We start from the raw sequence: 22,115 nt of genomic DNA, 5'->3' as shown, positions 1-22,115 counted from the left end.
CCATCGAGCAAGCTCCTGCTCCATCTTTCAAGGCCCCCTTCAGATATTCCCTCCTCCAGGAAGATATCCATAGCAACCCCCACACACCATTCCACCAAGCTGTCTGCATAGATTAATGATTAATAACATCAATCAATATTAACTGTTGATCTGGGAAACAATAGTGTCTGGCAGAGATTTCCAAATGAGATGATTCTTGATGGACCCCAGCCCCAGGATTGAGTAACACTGAATCAGATACAAGAAAATGATGCTCTTTTCAACATTTATTGGTTAAATCAAGGAGGAAAAAGTCTCAGTTTGGTACAAACATCTTTCACACTTTTCTTTTTTTGGTTGGGATTTTTTTTTTTTTTTTTTTTGAGATGGAGTCTCGCTCTGTCACCCAGGCTGGAGTGCAGTGGCGCAATCTCAGCTCACTGCAACCTCTACCTCCCGGTTCAAGCGATTTTCCTGCCTCAGCCTCCCAAGTAGCTGGGATTACAGGCGCTCACCACCACACCCGGCTAATTTTTTATATTTTTTGTAGAAACAGGGTTTCACCATGTTGGCTGGATTTTTTATATTTTTTTGTAGAAACAGGGTTTCACCATGTTGGCTATGCTGGTCTCGAACTCCTGACCTCAAGTGATCTGCACACCTCGGCCAATGAAAGTGCTGGGATTACAGGTGTGAGCCACTGCACCCGGCCCTCTATCACACTTTTCAACACTGGCTAATCTCCCATTTTGTCAAAGAGTGAGCAGGTTGCAGGCAGTGGTGTCTGCTGGAAATTTGATACTTGGTCTTCTTTAAATTGCATTTGATTTATTTATATGATTGCCTGCTTCCTTCCTTCCTTTCTCTGTCTCTCCTTTCCTTCCTTCTCTCTCTCTTTCTCTCTCTCTCTCTCTGTTTCTTTCATTCTAGACAGGGTCTCACTCTGCTGCCCAGGTTGGAGTCCAGTGGCATGATCATGACTCACTGCAGCCTCGAATTCCTGAGCTGAAGCCTCAAGTGATCCTCCCACCTCAGTCTCCCTAGTAGCTGGGACTACAGGCATATGCCACCATGCTTGATTAACTTTGGTATTTTTGGTAGAGATTGGGTTTTGCCATGTTGGCCAGGCTGATCTCGAACTCCTGACTTCAAGTGATCTACCCACTTCAGACTGCCAAAGTGTTGGGATTACAGGGGCAAGCCACCACGCTCAGCCTGTGTGATTGCTTTCTATGTATATGACACTGATTTTCCACTTCTTGTAGCATTATAAAGCTTTATTTACACATCAGTGCATTTAAGGAAAAAAAAATAATGTCAAAAGTAGACCAGGTGGCATGCAGACAGTGCAAAAAATCCTGAGGGAGATGCTCAAAGGGCTAGAGTTTGAAAAAATCTATAGATTTGTCATGAAGAGTGCAGGCTCTGGAGCCAGACAGCCTGAATTCAAGTCTTGACTTGCTAACTGTGTGACCTTGGGAAAATCACTTCCCCTCTCTGAACCTCAATTTCCTCACGTGCTAAATGAGAATAAGTATAATACCAACCTCCTTCACAATGAGTCTTCACAATGAGTAAGGCCAAGTGCTTGTCCTCCACCCCAACACATCCATTCAGGACCCCGAAACCAACCTGCCTCCTCTGACCTGCTGCACAAATGCCCTGACTGGACCATGTCTTACCTAGTATCCTTGGCTAGCATCTCACAGGTGTATCTGGGTTTCCCCTGCTGGGCGGAGCAAGCTCCTTGACAGCAGGAACTTGGCTTTATTCATTTCGGCCTCCACATTTGGTAGACTCACATAACAGGCAGAAAGAACTTTTCAGTGTTTGCTGCTTTTATGATCGTTGTAATTATTAAGACCGAGGAAGTCACATCCCAGTAACGGTGGGGGACCCCAAGGCACACATCTGTTTACAGATCCAGGAGACATTTTGACTTTAGGGAATTTTATTTGCTTGGGAAAAATGGGGAAATAATTGAACATGAAGAAGGGTTGGGGCAAGGTAGCAGAGTGAGGTGTGGACTCACTTAGGGGGCTCTGTGGCCAGGACAGGGAAGCAGCCCTCAGGGTGCCACTGCTTGTCACGCAGGCGACGCAGGGACTGCATCTGTGGCTGGAAGGCCCCCCACTCATTCCAGTGCCGGAAGTCGCCAGGCTCTAGGAGGTACTGGTACCCGCGGTAGCCAGGATACTGATAGCCAACCCATCTGAGAGGAAAGTGAGGACAGAGTGGAGACAGCCAGCCTCGTTGCCTGGCACCCAGACCCACGCCAGACCGGCCTGTTCTTCATTAATCCCTGCAGTCTGCTGCACTCTATCCCTCACCTCTGTCCTGGCTGTATCCCTTCCTGCTCTGTGCCCTGGGGCAAGGACTTTGCCTCTCTGATAGACCTTGGTTTCCTTTTCTAGGAAGTGAGCATGGTCACGGTGCCTGGTTTTATTAAGAGTGTTGGGGGGGGCCAAATGGAGAATGCACCTCGAGTTGTTTGCGAAGCATGTTGCCTGTGCATGGTAGGAATATTAATACACATCCCATTAAATGTGATGATGCAGGGCTCAGAGAACAAATCCAAGGAAGCAAGAATAGGACTTAGGGACTGGTTAGCAATGAAGCAAATGAAAGAGAGGAAGTGTTATTTCAAAAAATTGGTTTTCTTTGTAGGTAAGTGCATCGGTGTGTAGCAGCTGGGAACACGCACTCTGGTATTAAACATACCTGGGTTCAAATCCTAGCTCTGCCATTGATTTGCTAGCTGTGAGAATCTAGGTGGATATGGTATCAGAACCTCAATGTACTGTCTGTAAAATGGGGATGATAATGCACCGACTTCCTTGGTTTGTTATAAAGATTTAACAGTTATTCATTTAAAGTGGTTAGCACAGTCCTTGGTACATAGTAAGCACTCAATAGAAGTTATCATCAGTGATTAATTTCTAACTTCTGTCATTATCTTTGCTGAGAGGATCTTTCCAGGCCTCTCCCAGACCCCCTCCCTCTATTGTAAAGCCTGATGTAAGTTCCAGCCTCTTCAGATAAACCTTTGACCTGACCTCCACCCCAACATACACAGCCAAATCCTAGAAGCCTTCTCTCCTACTCTGACCTCCAGCAACACAATTGCCCTGGCTGGCCCATTCTTTACCTAGTATTGTTGGACACCATCTCACAGGTATATCTGGGTTTCCCCTGCTAGGCCAAATAAGTTCCTTGAAGGTGGGAACTTGGCTGTATTCATTGCTGCTTTCCCCAGTGTACCTAGCATAGTGCCTGGCTCACAGACAAGGCTCAGTATATTTCAGATGGCTTGAATGGCAGGGATATAGGTTTCAGGGAGGCAGAAAGGAACAAGAAAAAGGCCATGGCCCTGATGGTGTTACAGGAGCTCAGAACAAGTCTGGGAATGGAGAGACAGAGCCTTACATTTACCTAGAGGAGATCAGGGGTGTCCAGCATGGTCATTTGGAGACAGGGGGATGGATAAAGTGACTCCTTTGATCCGGCCCTTCCGTGTATTCTCATAACATAAGGTCATGGGGCTCTGTTTTGATAGCTTCAGATCCTGAGCGTTCAGAGCAGAAAGGGCACTCTTAGATCGGGGAGTTTTGTGTGCCCATTGCCTAACTGGCGAGACTGAGAGGCGGAGAGGTGTTTAGGCTCACTCAAGTTCCTTATCATGTCAGTACCAGGGTCGGGCCCATCTCACGAGGCAAATGAACTGCTCAGAACTCATTCTGTTCATTCTCCCAGCAGGTCCTGATTTCCCTGAATATTCCCTGTCCCTGGATGCATCCGGCCTCATCTATCCACATCAGCGCCAGCTCTTTTAGTTGATTATCCCTTCAACCCCGACTAGGTTTAGCAGCTCCTATTTTCTCCATCTAACAGCTTTTTAGAGCTGATTTGTTTACACTGACCTGGAATTCCTCAAAGTATGACTCTATTCCCCAGAGGAATAAAGCTCTATTGGCTGAATCCCAGGAACCAGCACTGGGAGACGGTGGGAGGGGCCACGGCCTTCTATAGGAATCTGATGTTATAACCTGTAAGGAGAGCAGCCTCTCATTCTGCCTATGCTTGAAGCGGGGGACGTGGACCTGGCAGGATTGATGCTTACGTTCCACTGGTGACCTTCACGCTGCCCACGCGGTCACTGAAGCCGTGGACCCACAGACTGGGCGCGTCGTCCCCCTGGATCTCTATGGTGTTGCCCTTGAAGTTGGCCCCTTCAAACAGGGAGATCTTGTGCTCCTGGGAGTCCTGGGGAAAGAGAGGCCAGCTCAGGTGTGTGAAGTACCAACGGGACAAAAGGAAGAAACTTAGCGGGGCCTTCGGGGTGTGGAGGGAGAGAGCTGAACCTGTTCAGGCCGCTGGGGGACTCTCCAGAGACCACTGCTGTCTATTCTGGAAGGGGACATAAGGAAAATGGGATGACAACTCCCATGTCATAGGGTCCTTGTGAGGATGAAATGAGTGCATCCATATAGAGCGCTGAGCATGATGCCTGGCATACATCAAGTGCTCAATAAATGCATTTATTGGCCGGGTGCCATGGCTCATGTCTGTAATCCCAGCACTTTGAGAGGCCCAGGTGGGAGGATTGCTTGAGGCCAAGGGTTCAAGACCACCCTGGGCAACATAGCAAGATCCTATCTCTAAAAAAAATTTTTTTTTTAATTTGCCAGGCATGGTGTCGCATGCCTATAGTCTCAGCTACTTGGAACGCTGAGGTAGGAGGATTGCTTGAGCCCATGAGGTTGAGGCTGCAGTGAGCTACTGTACTCCAGCTTGGGTGACAGAGCAAGATCCTGTCTCAAAAAAAAAAAAAATTTATTATTTTTAAAATTATGGTCAGGGACAAAAAGGCTCAGAGAGGTCAAGCTTATTGATCAACATCACACAGCCAGGGAGGGGCAGAACCTGTCAGAGAAACATTTCACTCCTAAGCCCAATCAATCAGTGTCCCTGTGCCATCAGGAGTTTAAACAATTGCCCTTTTGTAAATGCTTCTTACAAACCAGGTGAAATGTGGAACATTGGTGGAACACAGATCTAGGTTCAAATCCTGCCTCTGACATTTATGCACTGGTGATCTTGGACATTTCACTCTGCGTCCCTCAGAGCCTCCGTTTGTTCATCTACAGAATAGGGTTACTGCCAGGCATGGTGGCTCACACCTGCAATCCCAGCACTTTGGGAGGCCGAGGCAGGTAGATCACCTGAGATCAGGAGTTCGAGACCAGCCTGGCCAACATGGTGAAACCCCACCTCTACTAAAAATACAAAAATTAGCCGGGTGCAGTCACAGGTGCCTGTAATCCCAGCTACTCAGGAGACTGAGGCAGGTGAGTCACTTGAACCCAGGAGGCAGAGGTTGCAGTGAGGCAAGATCGCGCCACTGTACTCTAGCCTGGGTGACAGAGCAAGACTCTGTCTCAAACAACAACAACAAAAAAGAACGGGGTTACTATTGGTTCGTGGGATTGTCATGGCTGCTCAACTCATGGTTGAGTGCTAACTGTAAAACAGGCCCGGCAGGGCGTGGTGGCTCACGCCTGTAATCCTAGCACTTTGGGAGGCCGAGATGGGCAGATCACAAGGTCAGGAGTTTGAGACCAGCCTGACCAACATGGAGAAACCCCATCTCTACTAAAAATACAAACAGGCCGGGCGCGGTGGCTCAAGCCTGTAATCCCAGCACTTTGGGAGGCCGAGGCGGGTGGATCACGAGGTCAGGAGATCGAGACCATCCTGGCTAACATGGTGAAACCCCGTCTCTACTAAAAATACAAAAAACTAGCCGGGCGTGGTGGCGGGCGACTGTAGTCCCAGCTACTCGGAGGCTGAGGCAGGAGAATGGCGTGAACCTGGGAGGCGGAACTTGCAGTGAGCCGAGATCGCGCCACTGCACTCCAGCCTGGGTGACACAGCGCGAGACTCCGTCTCAAAAAAAAAAAAATACAAACAAAAAAACAAAATTAGCCGGGCGTGGTGGCACGTGCCTGTAGTCCCAGCTACTCAGGAGGCTGAGGCAGGAGAATCGCTTGAACCTGGGAGGCAGAGGTTGCAGTGAGCCAAGATTGCATCACTGCACTCCAGCCTGGGTGACAGAGCAAGACTCTGTCTCAAAAAACAAACAAACAAACAAATAAAAAACCAGGCCCACCCTTGAATTTGGGCACATGATTCAGTTCTGGTTTGCACTTATTTTTAATCTTTCATGACCCTGTGTCTTGTTTTTAAAGTTTGTCTGTTATTTCTGAGGGCAGGGATCATCTATCTTTTCAAAAGTCATCATGCACTATTTTAGGCCCAAAGGTTTGAAAAGCCAAAGAGATGAACAGGAAATAGCAGAGTGATGCCAACCTCAGTGTCTAGGTTCAAACCTACAGACCTGGGTTCAAATCCCAGCCCCAGCAACTCCCAGCTGTGTGGCCTTAGGCCAGTCATTTTCTACTTCTGAGTCTCAGTTTCCTTGCTTTTAAAATGCATGTTATCATAGCCTGTCGCATAGGACAGTTGTAGGGATTATGTAAAAGGCAGGTAATATACCCAGTACGTAGTTGGTGCTTAAAAATGGGCGCTGTGATTATCTACTGTTATTCACCACCACTAGGAGGAAGAGGAGCCCAGGATGTAAGTGCATCCTTCTATGAAAGACTCCAGTAGAAGATTATAGATGAAGAAAGAACTTGTTAATTCTTCCAGAGAAAAGGAGAGCAGATCAGGGAAGGCTTCATGGAAGAAGTGACACTTGAGAGGGGCCTTGGAGGTTAAGGAGGAGTGCACAATGCTGAGAAGGGAAGGAGGCTTGAGGGAAGGCACTGAGGCAGAGAAGGCATAGACAAAAGCTGGGGGGTGGGAGTGTGCAAAGAAAATATCTGTGTGACCAGGGTGCAGGAAGGCAAATGCATGGTGTCAGGCAGGGATAGAAGCACAGGGGACCCTTTGGGACATGGCAAGACAAATGCCCTTAATGCAATTACCAGCCAGCGGTAAAAGGACTTAATCAGTGGTAATAACGATTACTTATTACTGTTACAGTCTTGAGGGCCTTGGGAAAGTTGTTAGTCAATGGCTCCCCACTGCTAGTGGCGTCAAGACTAAACTTACCATCACTGATGAGACCCTGCAAAACCCTGGCCTCCACCAGCACCTCCCCTCCCATTTTGCCTCCCTCTCTCCTCCACTCCCCCTGCTGCAGCTTTGCTGGCCACCTTTCATTTTCTTGGTCCCACCAGTCCATCGTTGCTCCAGGAGTTTTGCACACACTGTTCCCTGGAAGGCTCTTCACACGGCTGAGTTAGTTTCCAAACTTTGGGAGCTGGCTTCCCTGACCACGCCCTGACCACTCCCACCTCTAACAATACCTGAGCCCCCAGTTCCTGCTTCTGCTCTCCTAGTTAGATTGCACCGCCTTTGTGTAGCACTCGCCACAGTTTGCAATTGTAGATGGAGTTCCATGATTAGGTATTTGATAGCTGCCTCCCTGGGTAGCTTTAAGTCCCATGAAGACAGGGACCTAATCCATTTGATGCATAGTTTTGCACTCAGAGCCTAGAACCAGAGCTTTTGGCAGAAACAGGCCAACTGGTTAGGCGCATTGGTTCACGCCTGTAATCCCAGCACTTTGGGAGGCCTAGGCGGGTGGATCACTTGAGATCAGGAGTTTGAGACCATCCTGGCCAACATGGTGAAACCCCGTCTCTACAAAAAATACAAAAATTATCTGGGCGTGGTGGTGCACACCTATAATCCCAGCTACTTGGGAGGCTGAGGCAGGATAATTGCTTGACCCAGGGAGGTGAAAGTTGCAGTGAGACAGATCATGCCACTGCACTCCAGCCTGGGCGACAGAGTTAGACTGTGTCTCAAAAAAAAAAAAAAAAAAAAAACGGAAAATAGAAACAGGCCAACTGAAATGCCTGGTTTCAAGTAGAAGATGGTCAGGTTTATTTATTTTTTTATTTTGAAAAGATCCCTCTAACTTCCCAGGACAGGCGGCTGGAAAGGAGTCAGGGAACCCAGCACGGAGAGAGCTGAAGCTGACCAGATCAGAGATGATGGTGGCCTGGACCAGGACTGTGGCAGGGCAGAGAGATGAAGGGTTAGACCAAGCTTGTTTAACCTGCGGCCTGCAGGCCACATGTGGCCCAGGATGGCTTTGAATGTGGCCCAACACAAATTTATGAACTTTCTTAAAACATTATGAGATTTTTTTGCAATCGTTTTAAAGCTCATCAGCTGTCATTAGTGATAGTGTATTTTATGTGTAGTCCAAGACAATTCTTCTTCCAGTGTGGGCCAGGGAAGCCAAAATATTGGGCACCCCTGAATTAGACCATTGGATCTCAGCCCTGGCTGCACAGACGGACTACTTAGAGGGCATAGAAAAGACAGCAGTGCCGGAGTCCCAGCCCCAGAGATTCAGAACTAATTGGTCTGGCGTGGGGTCTAGGCTTTGAGATTTCTAAACTTTTCTAATAACATCCTTTATTTAAATAAATATACCTGAAATGTTATGATTTCAATATGTAACCAATATAATGATATCAATGCATTGTTGACATTCTTTAAAAAGAATGACACATCTCCATTTAGCCAAAATTCAAATGTCCAATGGCCACATATGGCTAGTTCCTATTATGTTGAATAGCAAGCTTCTAGAAGCTACTGGAAATGCCCTGGTTGATCATTCTTCCAAACAAACCTCTTAACATAGGTTGGCATATAAGAACCATTCAATGATTGAGAGAGACATCTGTGGATTCTTACAGAGAGTGCATCATGAAGGCAAATAATTCAGTCTTACATTCTGCAAAAAGCATTGGGAATGATCTGTTTGAATAATCCATTCAGATAAATTTGGTGATGTCAAAACAGCTGGTGGTTGGCACTTGATAGCCTCAAATGCACACTCATGAAAATTCTTATAAATGTTCCCGTCATGGAAGACAAAAGTTGGTTACCATCAGCAACTAACATTGGTGAGTAAGATGTAGCTGGTTCATGATTCATCATCAACTTAATTCTGGAAAAAACTGTGAATCACTTGGGGATATCACCACCATTTTGACCTTGAATCTTCTGGAAGTTGACTTAGTTAAATATTATAAGAAACTAATTCAGTATATTGTCTTATTATTAAGAGGTTCAAGCTGTGTTTCTACAGTATCCCTCTTCCGTTTTTTTTTTTTTTGAGATGGAGTCTCGCACTGTCATCCCAGCTGGAGTGCAACAGCGTGATCTCAGCTCACTGCAATCTCTAGCTCCTGGGTTCAAGCAACTCTCCTGCCTCAGCCTCCCTAGTAGCTGGGATTTACAAGCATGCGACACTACGCCCAGCTAATTTTTGTATTTTTAGTAAAGACAGGGTTTCGCCATGTTGGTCAGGCTGGTCTTGAACTCCTGACCTTGGGTAACCGCCCACCTCGGCCTCCCAAAGTGCTGGGATTACAGGCGTGAGCCACCATGCCTGGCTACAATATCCCTCTTCTTAGCCATTGCATGATCTGGAACCAGCATGTTTGGTGTTTTGAATGGGCACTGAAATTTGGAAAGCTTCCCCAGGCCTGGCATGGTGGCTTACAGCTGTAATCCTAGCACTTTAGGAGGCCCAGGCGGGAGGATCACTTGAGGCCTGGAGGTCAGGGCTGCAGTAAGCTATGATCACATTACTGCACTCCAGCCTGGGGGAAACAGCAAAACCCTATCTTCAGGAAAAAAAAAAAAAAAAAAAAAAAAATGCTCCCAGGAAGGTCTAAATGTGCAGCCAAGGATATCAAGAGAATCAAGGAAGATGCTGAAGTTTTTAGCTCTGACTTGGAAGCTTTTGTGTTTACCATTTGCCCAGGGTTCCTAGCTGGGTATGTAGCGACTGTGTTAAGGATACTGATGAATTGATGAGCTCAAGAATCCACTGTCCTTTGACAACTCAGAGGCTGCCACACCTCCCTACCCAACATCATCTCCTTTTTGCCCTTGTCACATCTCAGACCTCCCCCTGCCCTGCCCCGCCTGGCTGATTCTCCAGCCCCAGCCAGAGAGCCACTCACCATCTTGATGGGCCGGAAGGACATGAGCCGATCACTGCGGTAGCTGCTCGACCATGTGTCCCAGCGAGGGTACTCGCCCTTCTCCAGGATGAACATCTCCCCGCGCAAGTTGGACTGCTCAAAGGCGACCCAGCTGGACACAAGAAACACCATGAGGCAGACGGGGACAAATAGTAGAAGCCCCCACTCCCTACTTGCCTTTCTCTCTCGCCTGGCAAGGCAGCCCTGAGGCCAGTAGGAAAGTCCAAAGGGGGCTGAACATGTCTGGGTTTGATTTTAGGCTATGACACTTACAAGCTGTGTGACTATGGGCAAGTAACTACTTCTCTGAGCCTTTTTCTCATCTATACTCATATGCCTATTTCCTTGGAGCTGGTGAAGGATTGAGTGAGATAAATATGTGTGATTATCTGAGCACACTGTTTCTCTAGATGTAGGGTTCATACATGCTTCAAGTACTATCAGGACTTGGAGCCAAGGAACACGTAGACATTTTAAACTTGACTCCAGCTAGGAGAAAGTCTCTGTTTGATGTTAATGTGCTTTTAACACTTACTAATCTCTCCTTTTTTTTTTCTTTTGTAACAAAGGGAGAAAAGGCCACTAGCCCAGAATCTCCAGCAGACAATGGTGTAATAGCAACATAATCACACCACTTTTGTGTTTATTTTTAATTTTGTATGGATACCTTTGACTTATAGGAAATAATATTAGCCTTCCATTGATAAAAAGTGGTGTAAAGGTTCTTTAAAAATGTGTTTATTTGTGTTTAGCAGGATCATTTGAAATGAAATATGTTAAATGAACGATAATCTTGGAGGTACAGGGGTAAGGGAAAAATTGATACAGGTGTTTGCATCCTTGCTGGGTAAAGACTGGCCTGGCATTCAGGAGACACTCAGTAACTAGTATGGGGCAATAGGAAGGGAATGATGGTAATATCTACCCTCAGATACCTGTGATAATTTAATGTGATAATGCATATGAGGGTGCTAGGTTCCTTACAAGGACTAATTAGAGGTTTGAAATTAGATGGAAGATTTACCTGGCTTTCCCAGTGAAGACTGATTAAGGATAAGAAGTGAGCTTGTGTCAGAGGGACCAGGGATTATGGCAGTGCAGGTGGGGTGGATGAGACAATCCCCATGCCATAGATGAGAAAGCTGAGACTAAGGAACTCCTTGACTTTTGCTCCCTGTATGTTCAAGAGTTCTCAGGGAACAAGAGAGGGATGAGGGGACACTGACACTAGCACCTTCTCCCAGGGGGCTAGTGGGACCCTGCTCTCCCCAGAAGGAGATGAGGATGAGGGTCTATCACCGTGGGCCGAGGGAGAATACATCAGAGGAGCCTCAGGTCTTTATCTGAGAGATGAGTTAACCACATTGGGGTAAATTAAAGATATGTTTGTCTTCCCAGAATAGAGTTGAATTTGCCTCAGCCCTGTCTGGTCTGGAGTAGAAGAGAAATAAATGGGAGAATAGGTGGATGGATGGATGGATAGATGGACAGATGAATGGGTGGATGAAGGGATGGTTGAATGGATGGATAGGTGGATGGGTAGACGGATGGATGAATGAATGCATGGATAAAGGAATGGATGAAGGGATGGTTGAATGGATGGATAGGTAGATGGGTAGATGGATGGGTGGGTAGATGGATAGATTTATAGATGGATGGGTGGCGGATGGAGAACATACGGGGGTATGTATGTATAAATGGAGAATGGATGTATGTATGGATAGATCGATAGATGAATGGGTAGATGCATGGGTAAGTAGATGGATGATGAATAAATGGGTGGCTAGATGCATGGGTGAATAAGAAGGGAGCCTTGGAAGGTGGTTTCATGCAGGAGTTAAGAGGACAGACCCTAGAAACAGACAGACCTGAGTCCTAATCCAAGCTTGCTGATTATTTGCTGCATGAATTTGGGCAGCACTTAGGCTTGCTAAGCTTTAGTAGCAGAGAAGAAATGATACATCTACTTTGTTGCATCTACCTTTTTGGGAGATTATGAGGGCCTAAAAGAGGGGATGCATGGAACAGATACAGCACAGAGTAAGCCTCCAAATTAATACTGTTCATGATTAAATGGAGAAGGGAACTGGAGGTCTAGGCTTATGGAAGAACAGACACTGATGTGGTCTTGCCACCATGCCAAAGGTCCCCCTAAAATCTCCCCTATCTTCTTGAGCAGGAACAGTGAGGATCTAAATTTTAAATGTTTACATCTATGCCTTTTCTTATCTCCTATGGCTCATTTAAACCTGCAAGCAAGGAGAGAGGGTAGGGCAGGAATTTTAATTTATAAGATATGGAAACTGAGGCTAAGAGGGGTTAAGTCCCCAGCCTAAGGTCATGTGATGGTGTCAGGTGTCAGGCTGTAGTCTCCTGGTTTTCAGGCAGGCAGGGCTCCTCACTTTCCCCATGCCTACCTCACCCTCTTCATTCTTCTTTTCCCATGGCCCTGCCAGCGCCCACACAGACCCAGGCCCCCAGACCACAGGCCCGTTTCCATGTCCATCAGGCACAGCCCCAAGGCACACGTCAGACACCAGCTGCATCTTTGTTTGAGGAGAAATACTCTGGGTTTGAGTCACTGGTACCAAAAAAAGCCTGAAGACCCAAGCTGGCCACATCCGGTAGCTTCTGCTTCCAGCTGGGTTTTTGGCGCTGAGGGTGGAGCTGAGGCTGCGTTGACCACACGGAGGGTGCAGTGGGTGCAGGAGGTAGAAATGGTCCTGGGTAGGCTCCAGGATAAGTTGGCTAAATTCACAGGGCAGGGAGGTGGGTACGTGACCATCAGAGTCACCTGCCGTGTCTGGGTGCCCACAAGGTGACAGGCCCAAGCTGCATGATCTCCCTCAGACCTCAACATAATCCTGTGAGGAGTGGTGAGGGCCATGATTTTCCCCACTTCAAAGATGGGGAAACTGAGGCTTGGACACTGAACAAGGCAAACAGGGGAAGTCAGGACTCAAACCCAGGCTTGTCTGACCTCAAAGCCCATCTCAGAATGGGCTCAGAATACAGGATGACTGGAACCCTTGCAGGCTTTCAAAGTGGGGAGACAAGAGCCAACGAGCCACGTGGATCCTGTCCTGAGGTTGCCCCTCCACCATGACCTCAGCACACCAGGCTTGACATAGGGCAAACACTCTGCCCAAGGGTGACGCTCCCTGTTTTATATGGGAGTCACTAAGGCCCAGAGACGCCCACAGAGACAGGAACAGGCAGTGAAGCATGCTGATTAAGAGCTTTAGGAATGAACCCAATCAACCTGAGTTGAATCCTAGCTGTGCCACTTACCAATAGGTGACCTTGGGCAAGAGACTTACCCTCTCTGAGCCTCAGTCCTCCCATCTGTCAAGTGGGCATAAGAATAGCCCCTCCCTCCTACAGCACTGTGAATCATCTAGGTGCGGTCCCGAGTCAGTGCCTGGCACCTGGTGGGTGCTCCACCGATGCTTATCATCACTGCCAGGCAGCTGGACGCCCAGGAGAGGGGACAGCGAGTGGACTCTTCACTCTTTGGCCTCTCTCTGCCCTCAGTGATGGGCTAGAGTTTTTGCTACGTAGAAGCAGCGTTTCTCCAGAGCCCAGAATCCTGGCTTACTGCCAGTGTGGTCTTATGCTAATTGGATCACCTCTCTGAACCTCAGTTTCCTCATCTGTAAAATGAGATTGAGAACAATTCCTCCCTCTCCAGTTTGATACGAGGATTGGAAATAACGTATGTGCCAGGAGCACGAACGGCCACAGGCACAGAGCAGATGCTGGAGAAATGGCAGCTACTGTTGTGTGGTCATTTCACTGTGGCAGAGAGTGTGCCCCTCCTCCGCCTAGCACTCACGGTCCCGAGGAGACAATGATGCTGCGCACACGGTCGAAGCCACGGTCTCCCAGGTTCAAGCACTCCCCCGAGAATTCTCCCCGACGGCCCTGGAAGTTTTCCTGTTCGAAGACCACCAGCTGCAGGAGAGAAGCCCCCATGCCAAGGGCAGAGTGAGCGGGAGTGAAAACTTCATTTTCTATATAAATAAAGGCAGGCAGTGCAGGAGTCACATAAAAATGTGATGAGCCACGGTTTGTGAAATGATCCTGTCCTCCCATTCCCCAATTCTTTACTGTTTGTTGTTGTTGTTGTTGTTGTTGTTGTTGTTGTTAGATCCGAGTCTCACTCTGTCGCCCCAGCTGAAGTGCAGTGGCACAATCATGGCTTACTGCAACCTCTGCCTCCCAGGCTCAAGCGATCCTTCCACCTCAGCCTCCCGAGTAGTTGGGATTACCGGCACACACCACCATGCCCAGCTATTTTTTGTAGACACAGGATTTTGCCATGTTGCCCAGGCTAGTCTCGAATTCCTGAGCTCAAGTGATTGGCCTGCCTTGGCTTCCCGAAGTGTTGGGATTACAGGCGTGAGCCATTGCACCTGGCCTCATGCCCTAATTCTGAAGCTAAGATCTGCACCATCAGTAGGAACTTATGAACCTCCCTTTCGGGACTTTCTTTATGCTGTTCCTCCTACCTGGAATGCCTTCTCCACCACACATCTCCAGCTTAGAGCTTCCACAGCCTAACTGAAGTTCGCTAACTCATTCCAGGCTTGACATTCTGTTTTAGGCTCAGATGCCACCTTCTCCAGGAAGCCTTCTCTGAATTGCCCCCTCCCCCATCGGCCTTGGTTGAGCAACCCCCCTGTGCTCTCTCTCCCCATTAGCAGCACAACTAACCCACCACACAGTCACTGCTGTTTTGCTTTGGGGTCTCCCTCTCTCTCTGCACTCCCTCTCTCCCATTACCCAGCCCCTCCAAAGACCAAGGGCTCCTCCAGGGCAGGGCCTGAGGTTGATCCATTTCTGTATCTCCAGCCCCAGCCCCAGTACCTGCCACAGAGCTGATGCTCAGGGGACACTTGCAAATCCAACCCTCCACAACATAGGGGAAAACTTGAGCTAATCTTCTCTCCTCACTAAGCCTCATGTTTGGTTCCTTGTCCACTTGCTGTTCCAAGTTGGGACAACTTTTCCGTTCACATGGACCGAGGCAATCGTCTGCCTTCTTTGAGCCTCAGTTTCCCCAGCTGTAAGAGGAGGAGGTTCATATAACCATGACCCAGCACTTCCACTTCTACCCTTGTTCACCCAGGACACATTCCTGTATGTGTGCCCCAGGAGACAGGGATAAGAAAGTCCAAGCCATTCTGTTCACGAGAGCAAAGCTGGCAACCACTGAAATCGTGCTTAGCAGGAAAGAGATGGTCACGCTCTGAAATATCATGCAGCAGCCAGAATGAATGGCCTGCAGTCATGGGCAACAATACGGATGGATATTAGGGATCTCATAGTAAGTGAAAAGTACAAAGAAAAACCCAGAATAATCACATTGCATATTTCAGTAAGTTAAAAACAAATAAATCGGCCAGTTGTGGTGGCTCACACCTGTAATTCCGGCACTTGGGGAAGCTGAGGCTAGGAGTTCGAGACCAGCCTGGATAATATGGCAAAACCCTGTCTCATAACTTGGTCTCAAAATAAATAAATAAAACGAGTAAATAAATATACATGTGTATGTGTGTATACAGTTTTAAAGGAATAAAATATAAAATTGTATACAAAAGCAAACAAGCAGATTAGAGACACAAGTTGAGGATAGGATGGTATTTCCTGGAATTGGGGAGGAAAATGATGGGCTCAAGGGAGACACCTTAAAGTTAGGTAGACAGTTTTTATCCAAGTCCTGGTTTTTATACGGGTGGTGGGTTTGTAGGTGCATGTTGCATTATTAAAAATTAAATAAAACTAATGATTAAATAGGTACATAAATAAAAGCCAGCCATGTACAGACCACATGAGAGCGTGTCATGAACTAGGGGTTGCAAAATGGCCTACTTCTGTGCACCTGAGGTTGAAACCACACCAAACCAAATCCCAGGGGACTGGACACCTTGCTCCGCAAGATCCCTTTCAGCCCAGACCACCTCGAGCAATTTTCAGGAGGGTCTGAGGCCATCCTGCTGCCCCACTGAGCCTCCAAGGACAGCTGGTTCCCTGCTGCTAAGCCAGCCCACTTCCTTTTCTTCTCCTTTTTTTTTCTTGCTTTCGATGAACTCTAAGCGTGTGCGTGTGCAGGTGTAGCCTGATTGCCAGGTGTCCCTTCAGCTGTGAAGTATTACGTTCTGGTTGTTGTTATTGCACATCTCCACAACAGGTCCCCTTTTGCTTTTTTTCTTCTTCTTCTTTTTTTTTTTTTTTTTTTTTTTTTGATGGAGTCTCACTGTGTTGCCCAGGCCGGAATGCAGTGGCACGATCTCGGCTCACTGCAACCTCCGCCTCCTGGGTTCAAGTGATTCTCCTGCCTCAGCCTCCCGAGTAGCTGGGATTACAGGTGCCTGCCACCACACCTGGCTAATTTTTGTATTTTTAGTAGAGACAGGGTTTCACCATGTTGGCCAGGCTGGTCTCGAACTCCTGACCTCAGGTGATCCACCTGCCTCGGCCTCCCAAAGTGCTGGGATTACAGGCATGAGCCACTGCGCCCAGCCCCACTTTTTCCAAGTATGTCAGAACCCCTGGCTATTTTATGGGCTCCCAGATTGGCTGGGCCCCACTTGTGTCCCAGAAGGAGGAGGGAGGAGGAGACCAAGATGAGGGAAAAAGAGAATAGAGACAGAGGATGAGAGCGTGGGGAGGTGAAGAAGAAAAGGGAGAGTAAATAGAAAGGAGAGAAAATCAGCCAAGAAAAAGGAGGAGAAAGAGGTTCGGAGGAGTAAGAGGTGAAAGAGGAAGAGCAGGAGGAGGAGGCGGAGGAGGGAGGGAAGGAGAGAAGGCACCCAGCCACTGCACCCCCAGCTCCTTACCCTGTAGTTCCCAGGAGGCAGTTCCGGCGCCTTGGCACTGGTAATAGGCACGGTTGTTGGGGCCAAGGCGGTGCCGGGACTAGGGGATGTTCCTGTAGGTGGGGCCCCCTTCCCCTTGGTATCAGGCCCTGGGTTCGCCGCCACTGTGGCCGAGGCCGGGGCCTTTGCAGCCTGAGACATGGTTCCCGCCTGCGAAAGTCTGTAAAGAAACCCTGGCCTTCAGGGATGACACCCCCAAACTGCCTCCTGCCCTCACAGCCCCACACCCTGTGCTTTCAGCCTCCTTCGGAGCTGGTTTCCTCTCTATCCTCCTTGGAGCTTGTTTCCTCTCTATCTGTTTCTGAAACGTAAGCCTGGAAGTTTTTCGTTCCATCCCTACTCCCTAGCCAAGATCTTCCCTTCTGGGACCACTCATCCCGCATATATCCTTCCTCCAGGCTTTTGACCATGCGATTCCCTCCACCAGCTGTTCCGCCCTCCATTACCCCGCTAGGTCCTTCCTTAGGCCCCTGCAATTTTCCACACCGCTTATCACACTGATTTGCTTGTACAACTTCAATTTGCCTCCCCACACTAATAACAAGAGGTCCCACTTCGGAGTACTTAAGGTATGCCAGGCACTGTGACATACATTAATTAACCCGTCTGACCATGACCCTAACCCCATGGAGTAGCTGCTATCATGATCCCCCCTGAGCAGCAGGGGGCTGGAGAAGGAAGGGGCCCAGCTCAGGCCCAAACAGCTACTAAGGGATAGGGCTCTGATTTCAACTCAAGCAAACAGAGCCAGCAACTGGGCTCTTAAAGTGCTCTGCCGTTTGCTTAATCTGCTTTATTCACCATCCATCCCTAACACTTGCTCTGCACCTGGCACATAGGAGATGCCCAATTAACGTTTGTTCAGAGAAGGAATGAATGCATGCTCCCAACTCCTTTCCTAGTCCGCTTCCTCTGGGATTCTCTGGGGGGCTGGTGTATGGGTGCAAATACAGGCCGGGGACTGGGGCATACGGGAGGATCCAAGAGGATGTATTTACTGCATGTCGAGGATTCTGAAAATGAGGACTGTGGCTGGGTAGGCGTTGTGTGGAGAGGGTGTTGGTCAATTCCAGTGGTTCCTTGTTGCTTTGGGGTCATGGACTCCTTTGAATGTTTGATGAATACCCCGACTTTGTCCTCAGACAAAAATAATGCCCCCTTTAACTTTGGAGACAGTGTTCAGGGATTTGAGGACCCCATGCTAGCACAGATTAAGACCCTCTGGTCAAGCTGATTCCCGAACCCATTCTGTAAGGAGGAGGTATTTGGGATAAGCAGATCCCTCCCCCAGCCTCCTCCAGGAAGGCTGTGCATATTCTGGGGTGCCCTGTTCACCAGCGGGGAGGCCAGACATCTGAGCCACATCTGTGGCTTTAAACACTCCCCCAGGGCTGGCAGCTGGACTCATGCCTTCCTGGAGATGTTCTCACTCTCTCTCTCCCCACTTCACCCTTTCCCTCTGTTCCTCCTCTCCTCCCTCTCTGCCTCTCTATCTGTTTCTTACTTCTCTCCCTCTTTCTGCCTATCTTCCTGTCTGTTCCTCTCTCTCCCTCTCTGTTCCTCTCTCCCCCACTATCTCACCCTCATTGTATCTTTGCTTATCTCTTTATCTGTTCTTTTTAATTATCTTTACTTCTCTCTCTGTTTATTTCTCTCTCTCTCTCTCTCTCTCTCCCCCCTCTCCTTCTCCGTCCCTTTCTTCCTCTCTCCACTTCTCTCTGTCTTTATTTCCGCGGCCCTGCCTCTCTGACTCTCATGGCACTGCTATCTCTGCCTCCCTCTCTCTGCCTCCCTTTTCTCTTCCCCTCCCCTTCAGCTCTCAGCTGTGCTGTGGGTTCCCTCTTACCTGGGGACTTGCTACTTCCTGCTGGAGGACAGGCAGGCAGGCAGGTGCTATGGGTGACTAGAGGCCGACCCCCCATTTTATAGTCTGGCAGACATCAGGCCTTATAGTCTGTGGCACAAAGGGGAAGCTGGCTCAGCAGACCCGGGCAGGGAGTGGGGGACTGGGGCCCCGACCTCGCCTGGATCACTGCAGACAGCAGCACTTTCCTTTGTGAGACCAGCACACACAGCAGAAACCCTGGCCACAGCAGCTTCACCTTCCAACCCTACCCTGACTCCTCTCTCGATAACCCCAGCCAGGGACTGGGTCCCCAGAAGGGTCCCTGCTGGCTGCCAACATGGGGCAGGGAAAAGGGAAGACCCTGGGAGGCAGGAGACCAGAGTTTGAATCCTGACTCAGCCACTATACACTGTGTGGCTTTTGGTAGGTCTCTACCCCTAGGGGGACCTCTGTGTCTGCAATTATAAGGTGGGCACGTGTCCCTATTGGATGCTGCACAGAAAAGATGGTGACAACGAGCATAGAAGCATTTTGTAAAGGCAGATGTGGGTTTGATATGGACAGCGTTTTTTACAGAGTGCTTACTGTAGGCTGAACCCATGCTATCTCGGTCAGTCCCCAGGACAATCTGCCTTATTTGGTACTTTCATTATGCCCATTTCACAGAAGAGGAAAGCAAAGGCACAGAGAGGTCAGAGACAGTACAGGCCAGCCAGCTCTGGGCCTGTGTGCTTCCTTCTCCTGCTGTCCAGCCTTGACCTTGGCCTGAGGCCCCCTGGCCTAACTTCCTCTTTGTAGGTAGGGGTGGGAATGGGCGAGTCTCACTGTGCTCAGCTGGGTTGGATATTGGAGACCTGGGTCTCTTCCTCTTACACACATTGGACCCCATCCTTTCCTGACTTATCGATAGTGACCCCTCCTGCCACACCCCTTCCCTGCCTCTACCCAGGCCACGTTATCTTACCCGGGGGATGGTGCTGGTGGTCAGGAATATGACTGCCTATCTCAGAGCCTCCCGCCCTGGGAAGCCCCAGATGCCCACCACATCTTGTTCACCACTGGCCCCAGCACCTAGCTGGGCCTGTCTAGGTAGGGCTTAGCACATAGTGGGTTCTCAGTCAATATCTGGTGACTAAATAGTGGTTCTGATGGATTGGAACAAAAGGTAGGGTACAGGGAAGATAGGGAAACCAAGGCAAAGAGAGAGAAGTAGGGAGGCAGATAGAGAGAAGTAACAGAGAGGTGGAGGCCGGGCGCGGTGGCTCAAGCCTGTAATCCCAGCACTTTGGGAGGCCGAGGCGGGTGGATCACGAGGTCAGGAGATCGAGACTATCCTGGCTAACATGGTGAAACCCCGTCTCTACTAAAAATACAAAAAATTAGCCGGGCACGGTGGCGGGCGCCTGTAGTCCCAGCTACTTGGGAGGCTGAGGCGGGAGAATGGCGTGAACCCGGGAGGCGGAGCTTGCAGTGAGCCGAGATCACGCCACTGCACTCCAGCCTGGGAGACACAGTGAGACTCCGTCTCAAAAAAAAAAAAAAAAAAAAAAAAAAAACCAGAGGTGGAGACAGAGACACAGAGGCACAAGGGACTTGGACAGTGAAGGAGCAAGAGACGGAGAGACAGAGGTCAAGGTGGGGCAATCAAGCCTCAGGATGGCGGAACAGACACCAGAAATCACAGGGCTCAATCCTCTCATTTCACAAATGGAGAAACCGAGGCCCAAGTGGAACAAATGACTTCAGCAGTCACACGTTGGGAACTCACACTAGAGCTGGGGTCAGAGGGAGCCTGGGGAGCTGCTCAGCTAGGTCATCTGCAGTCGACTCCCCAGTCCCAGGCAGGATGTATGGAGGGGACTTCTGGATAGGCTCCTGCCTCTTCTTTGGGGGTCTGGGCTCCCCACGGAACCCAGCTCTGTCTTGAGCTCTCCCTGGCCTGGAGCCAGCTTTGCCTCTGTCGCTCCACCCACCCAGCACCCCCTCGCTTCCCAGCCCCTCCTTGGCCTTTCATCCTGGGCCAAGACTTGGTGGGTGGGGTGTGGGCAGGAACTGCAAGATGGGGTAGCCACTGGAACTGGGGCCAAGATGCCTGTGGTGGGGGCCACCCACCAGTCTAGGCTTCAAAGCCAGGTCATCTGGGGCAGTTCTGTGCTCCCCCCAAACCCCCCCCAGGAATGGGCTGTCTGCCAGAGGGTGGGGGCAGAGAAGGGGGATGGCTCACCATGCTGGTGGCTCCACTCAGACCATTTATCATTATTATTATTATTATTGTATCCTTCATTATATCTTTTTCTTTTTTGCCCTGTCTTATGGAGCCAATTTCTTTTCTTTTCTTTTTTTCTTTTTTTTTTTTTTGTATTTTCCTATACTCCTCAGTATACGGATGAAGTTTTAGGACTAACCCCAATTACAGATAAGGAAACTGAAGCAACTCCCTTTCCTTCCTCTCTCTCAGCTCACTTTCTCATACAAATGGAAATGCAAAATGAACTTGGAACTCACATCTTCTTTACTCATGAACCCAGGCTCTTAAAACCTATGTACTCCTGCTTTTTTGATCAATAATTAATAGTAATCATCTTTATTATTAGCAATGATGATGATGAAGATGATGGAAATACGGTAATTTTTTATGTTGCAGGAGCAATTCCAGCTGCTGTTCACATGCAGTTCACATTTATCCTCACAATACCCCTGTCTCTTAGGCTAGCCGTAACTTATCTTGTTACACCCATTTGATACACAAGTAAACTGAGACTCAGAGAGATTAAGTAACATGCCTAAAGTTACCCAGCCAGCAAGAGTGGGATGCAAACCCAGGCAGTTTGGCTGTAGAGGTTGCATTCTTAACCTTTAATTTTCATGCCAACACTTTGTCAAAGTCATGCATTCCTTTTTTTTTTTTTTTTTTGAGACGGAGTCTCGCTCTGTCACCCAGGCTCGAGTACAATGGTGTGATCTTGGCTCACTGCAACCCCTGCCTCCCAGGTTCAGGCAATTCGCCTGCCTCAGCCTCCCTAGTAGCTGGGATTACAGGCACCTGCCACTACTCCCAGCTAATTTTTGTATTTTTAGTAGAGACGGGGTTTCACCATGTTGGCCAGCCTGGTCTTGAACTCCTGACCTCAGGTGATCCACCCTCCTTGACTTCCCCAAGTGCTGGGATTACAGGCATGAGCCACCGCGCCTGGCCTAAAGTCATGCATTTGATAGAGCTGCATTTCACCTTCTTAAAAGGAAACTGGTGTGGCCACTTTACAGGTCATGAGCAGGACTCAGATATCCTCCAGGTTACCCAGATGGTAAAAGAAGCAGGGCTGGATTTCA

At 48.8% G+C, this 22,115-nt stretch overlaps 2 protein-coding genes across 6 annotated transcripts in view; one reads left to right on the top strand and one right to left on the bottom strand.

The window, feature by feature from the left end:
- The window catches only part of CRYBA4 (crystallin beta A4), a 39,068-nt gene that overhangs the window by 7,134 nt on the left and 9,819 nt on the right, over window positions 1-22,115 (top strand). The window lies entirely within an intron of this gene.
- CRYBB1 (crystallin beta B1) lies at window positions 1,797-19,488 on the bottom strand. Of its 2 annotated transcripts, XM_003905358.5 has the most exons (6): window positions 18,786-19,488; window positions 16,901-17,099; window positions 13,894-14,012; window positions 10,038-10,170; window positions 4,100-4,242; window positions 1,797-2,191 (listed from the first exon to the last, which is right to left on the bottom strand). In XM_003905358.5, the coding sequence occupies exons 2-6, from the start codon at window positions 17,078-17,080 to the stop codon at window positions 2,008-2,010; spliced, it is 759 nt and encodes a 252-aa protein (XP_003905407.1). In that variant the 5' UTR covers window positions 17,081-17,099; window positions 18,786-19,488; the 3' UTR covers window positions 1,797-2,007. The 2 variants fall into 2 exon arrangements, with proteins under 2 accessions (XP_003905407.1, XP_017800680.1); XM_017945191.3 differs by lacking the exon at window positions 18,786-19,488 and having other exon boundaries at window positions 16,901-17,532.

Source organism: Papio anubis, chromosome 16, assembly GCF_008728515.1.
Source record: "Papio anubis isolate 15944 chromosome 16, Panubis1.0, whole genome shotgun sequence".
Lineage (NCBI taxonomy): Eukaryota > Metazoa > Chordata > Mammalia > Primates > Cercopithecidae > Papio > Papio anubis.
The sequence above is the reverse complement of the archived record's forward strand: the minus strand, read 5'-3'. Positions and strand labels throughout refer to the sequence as shown.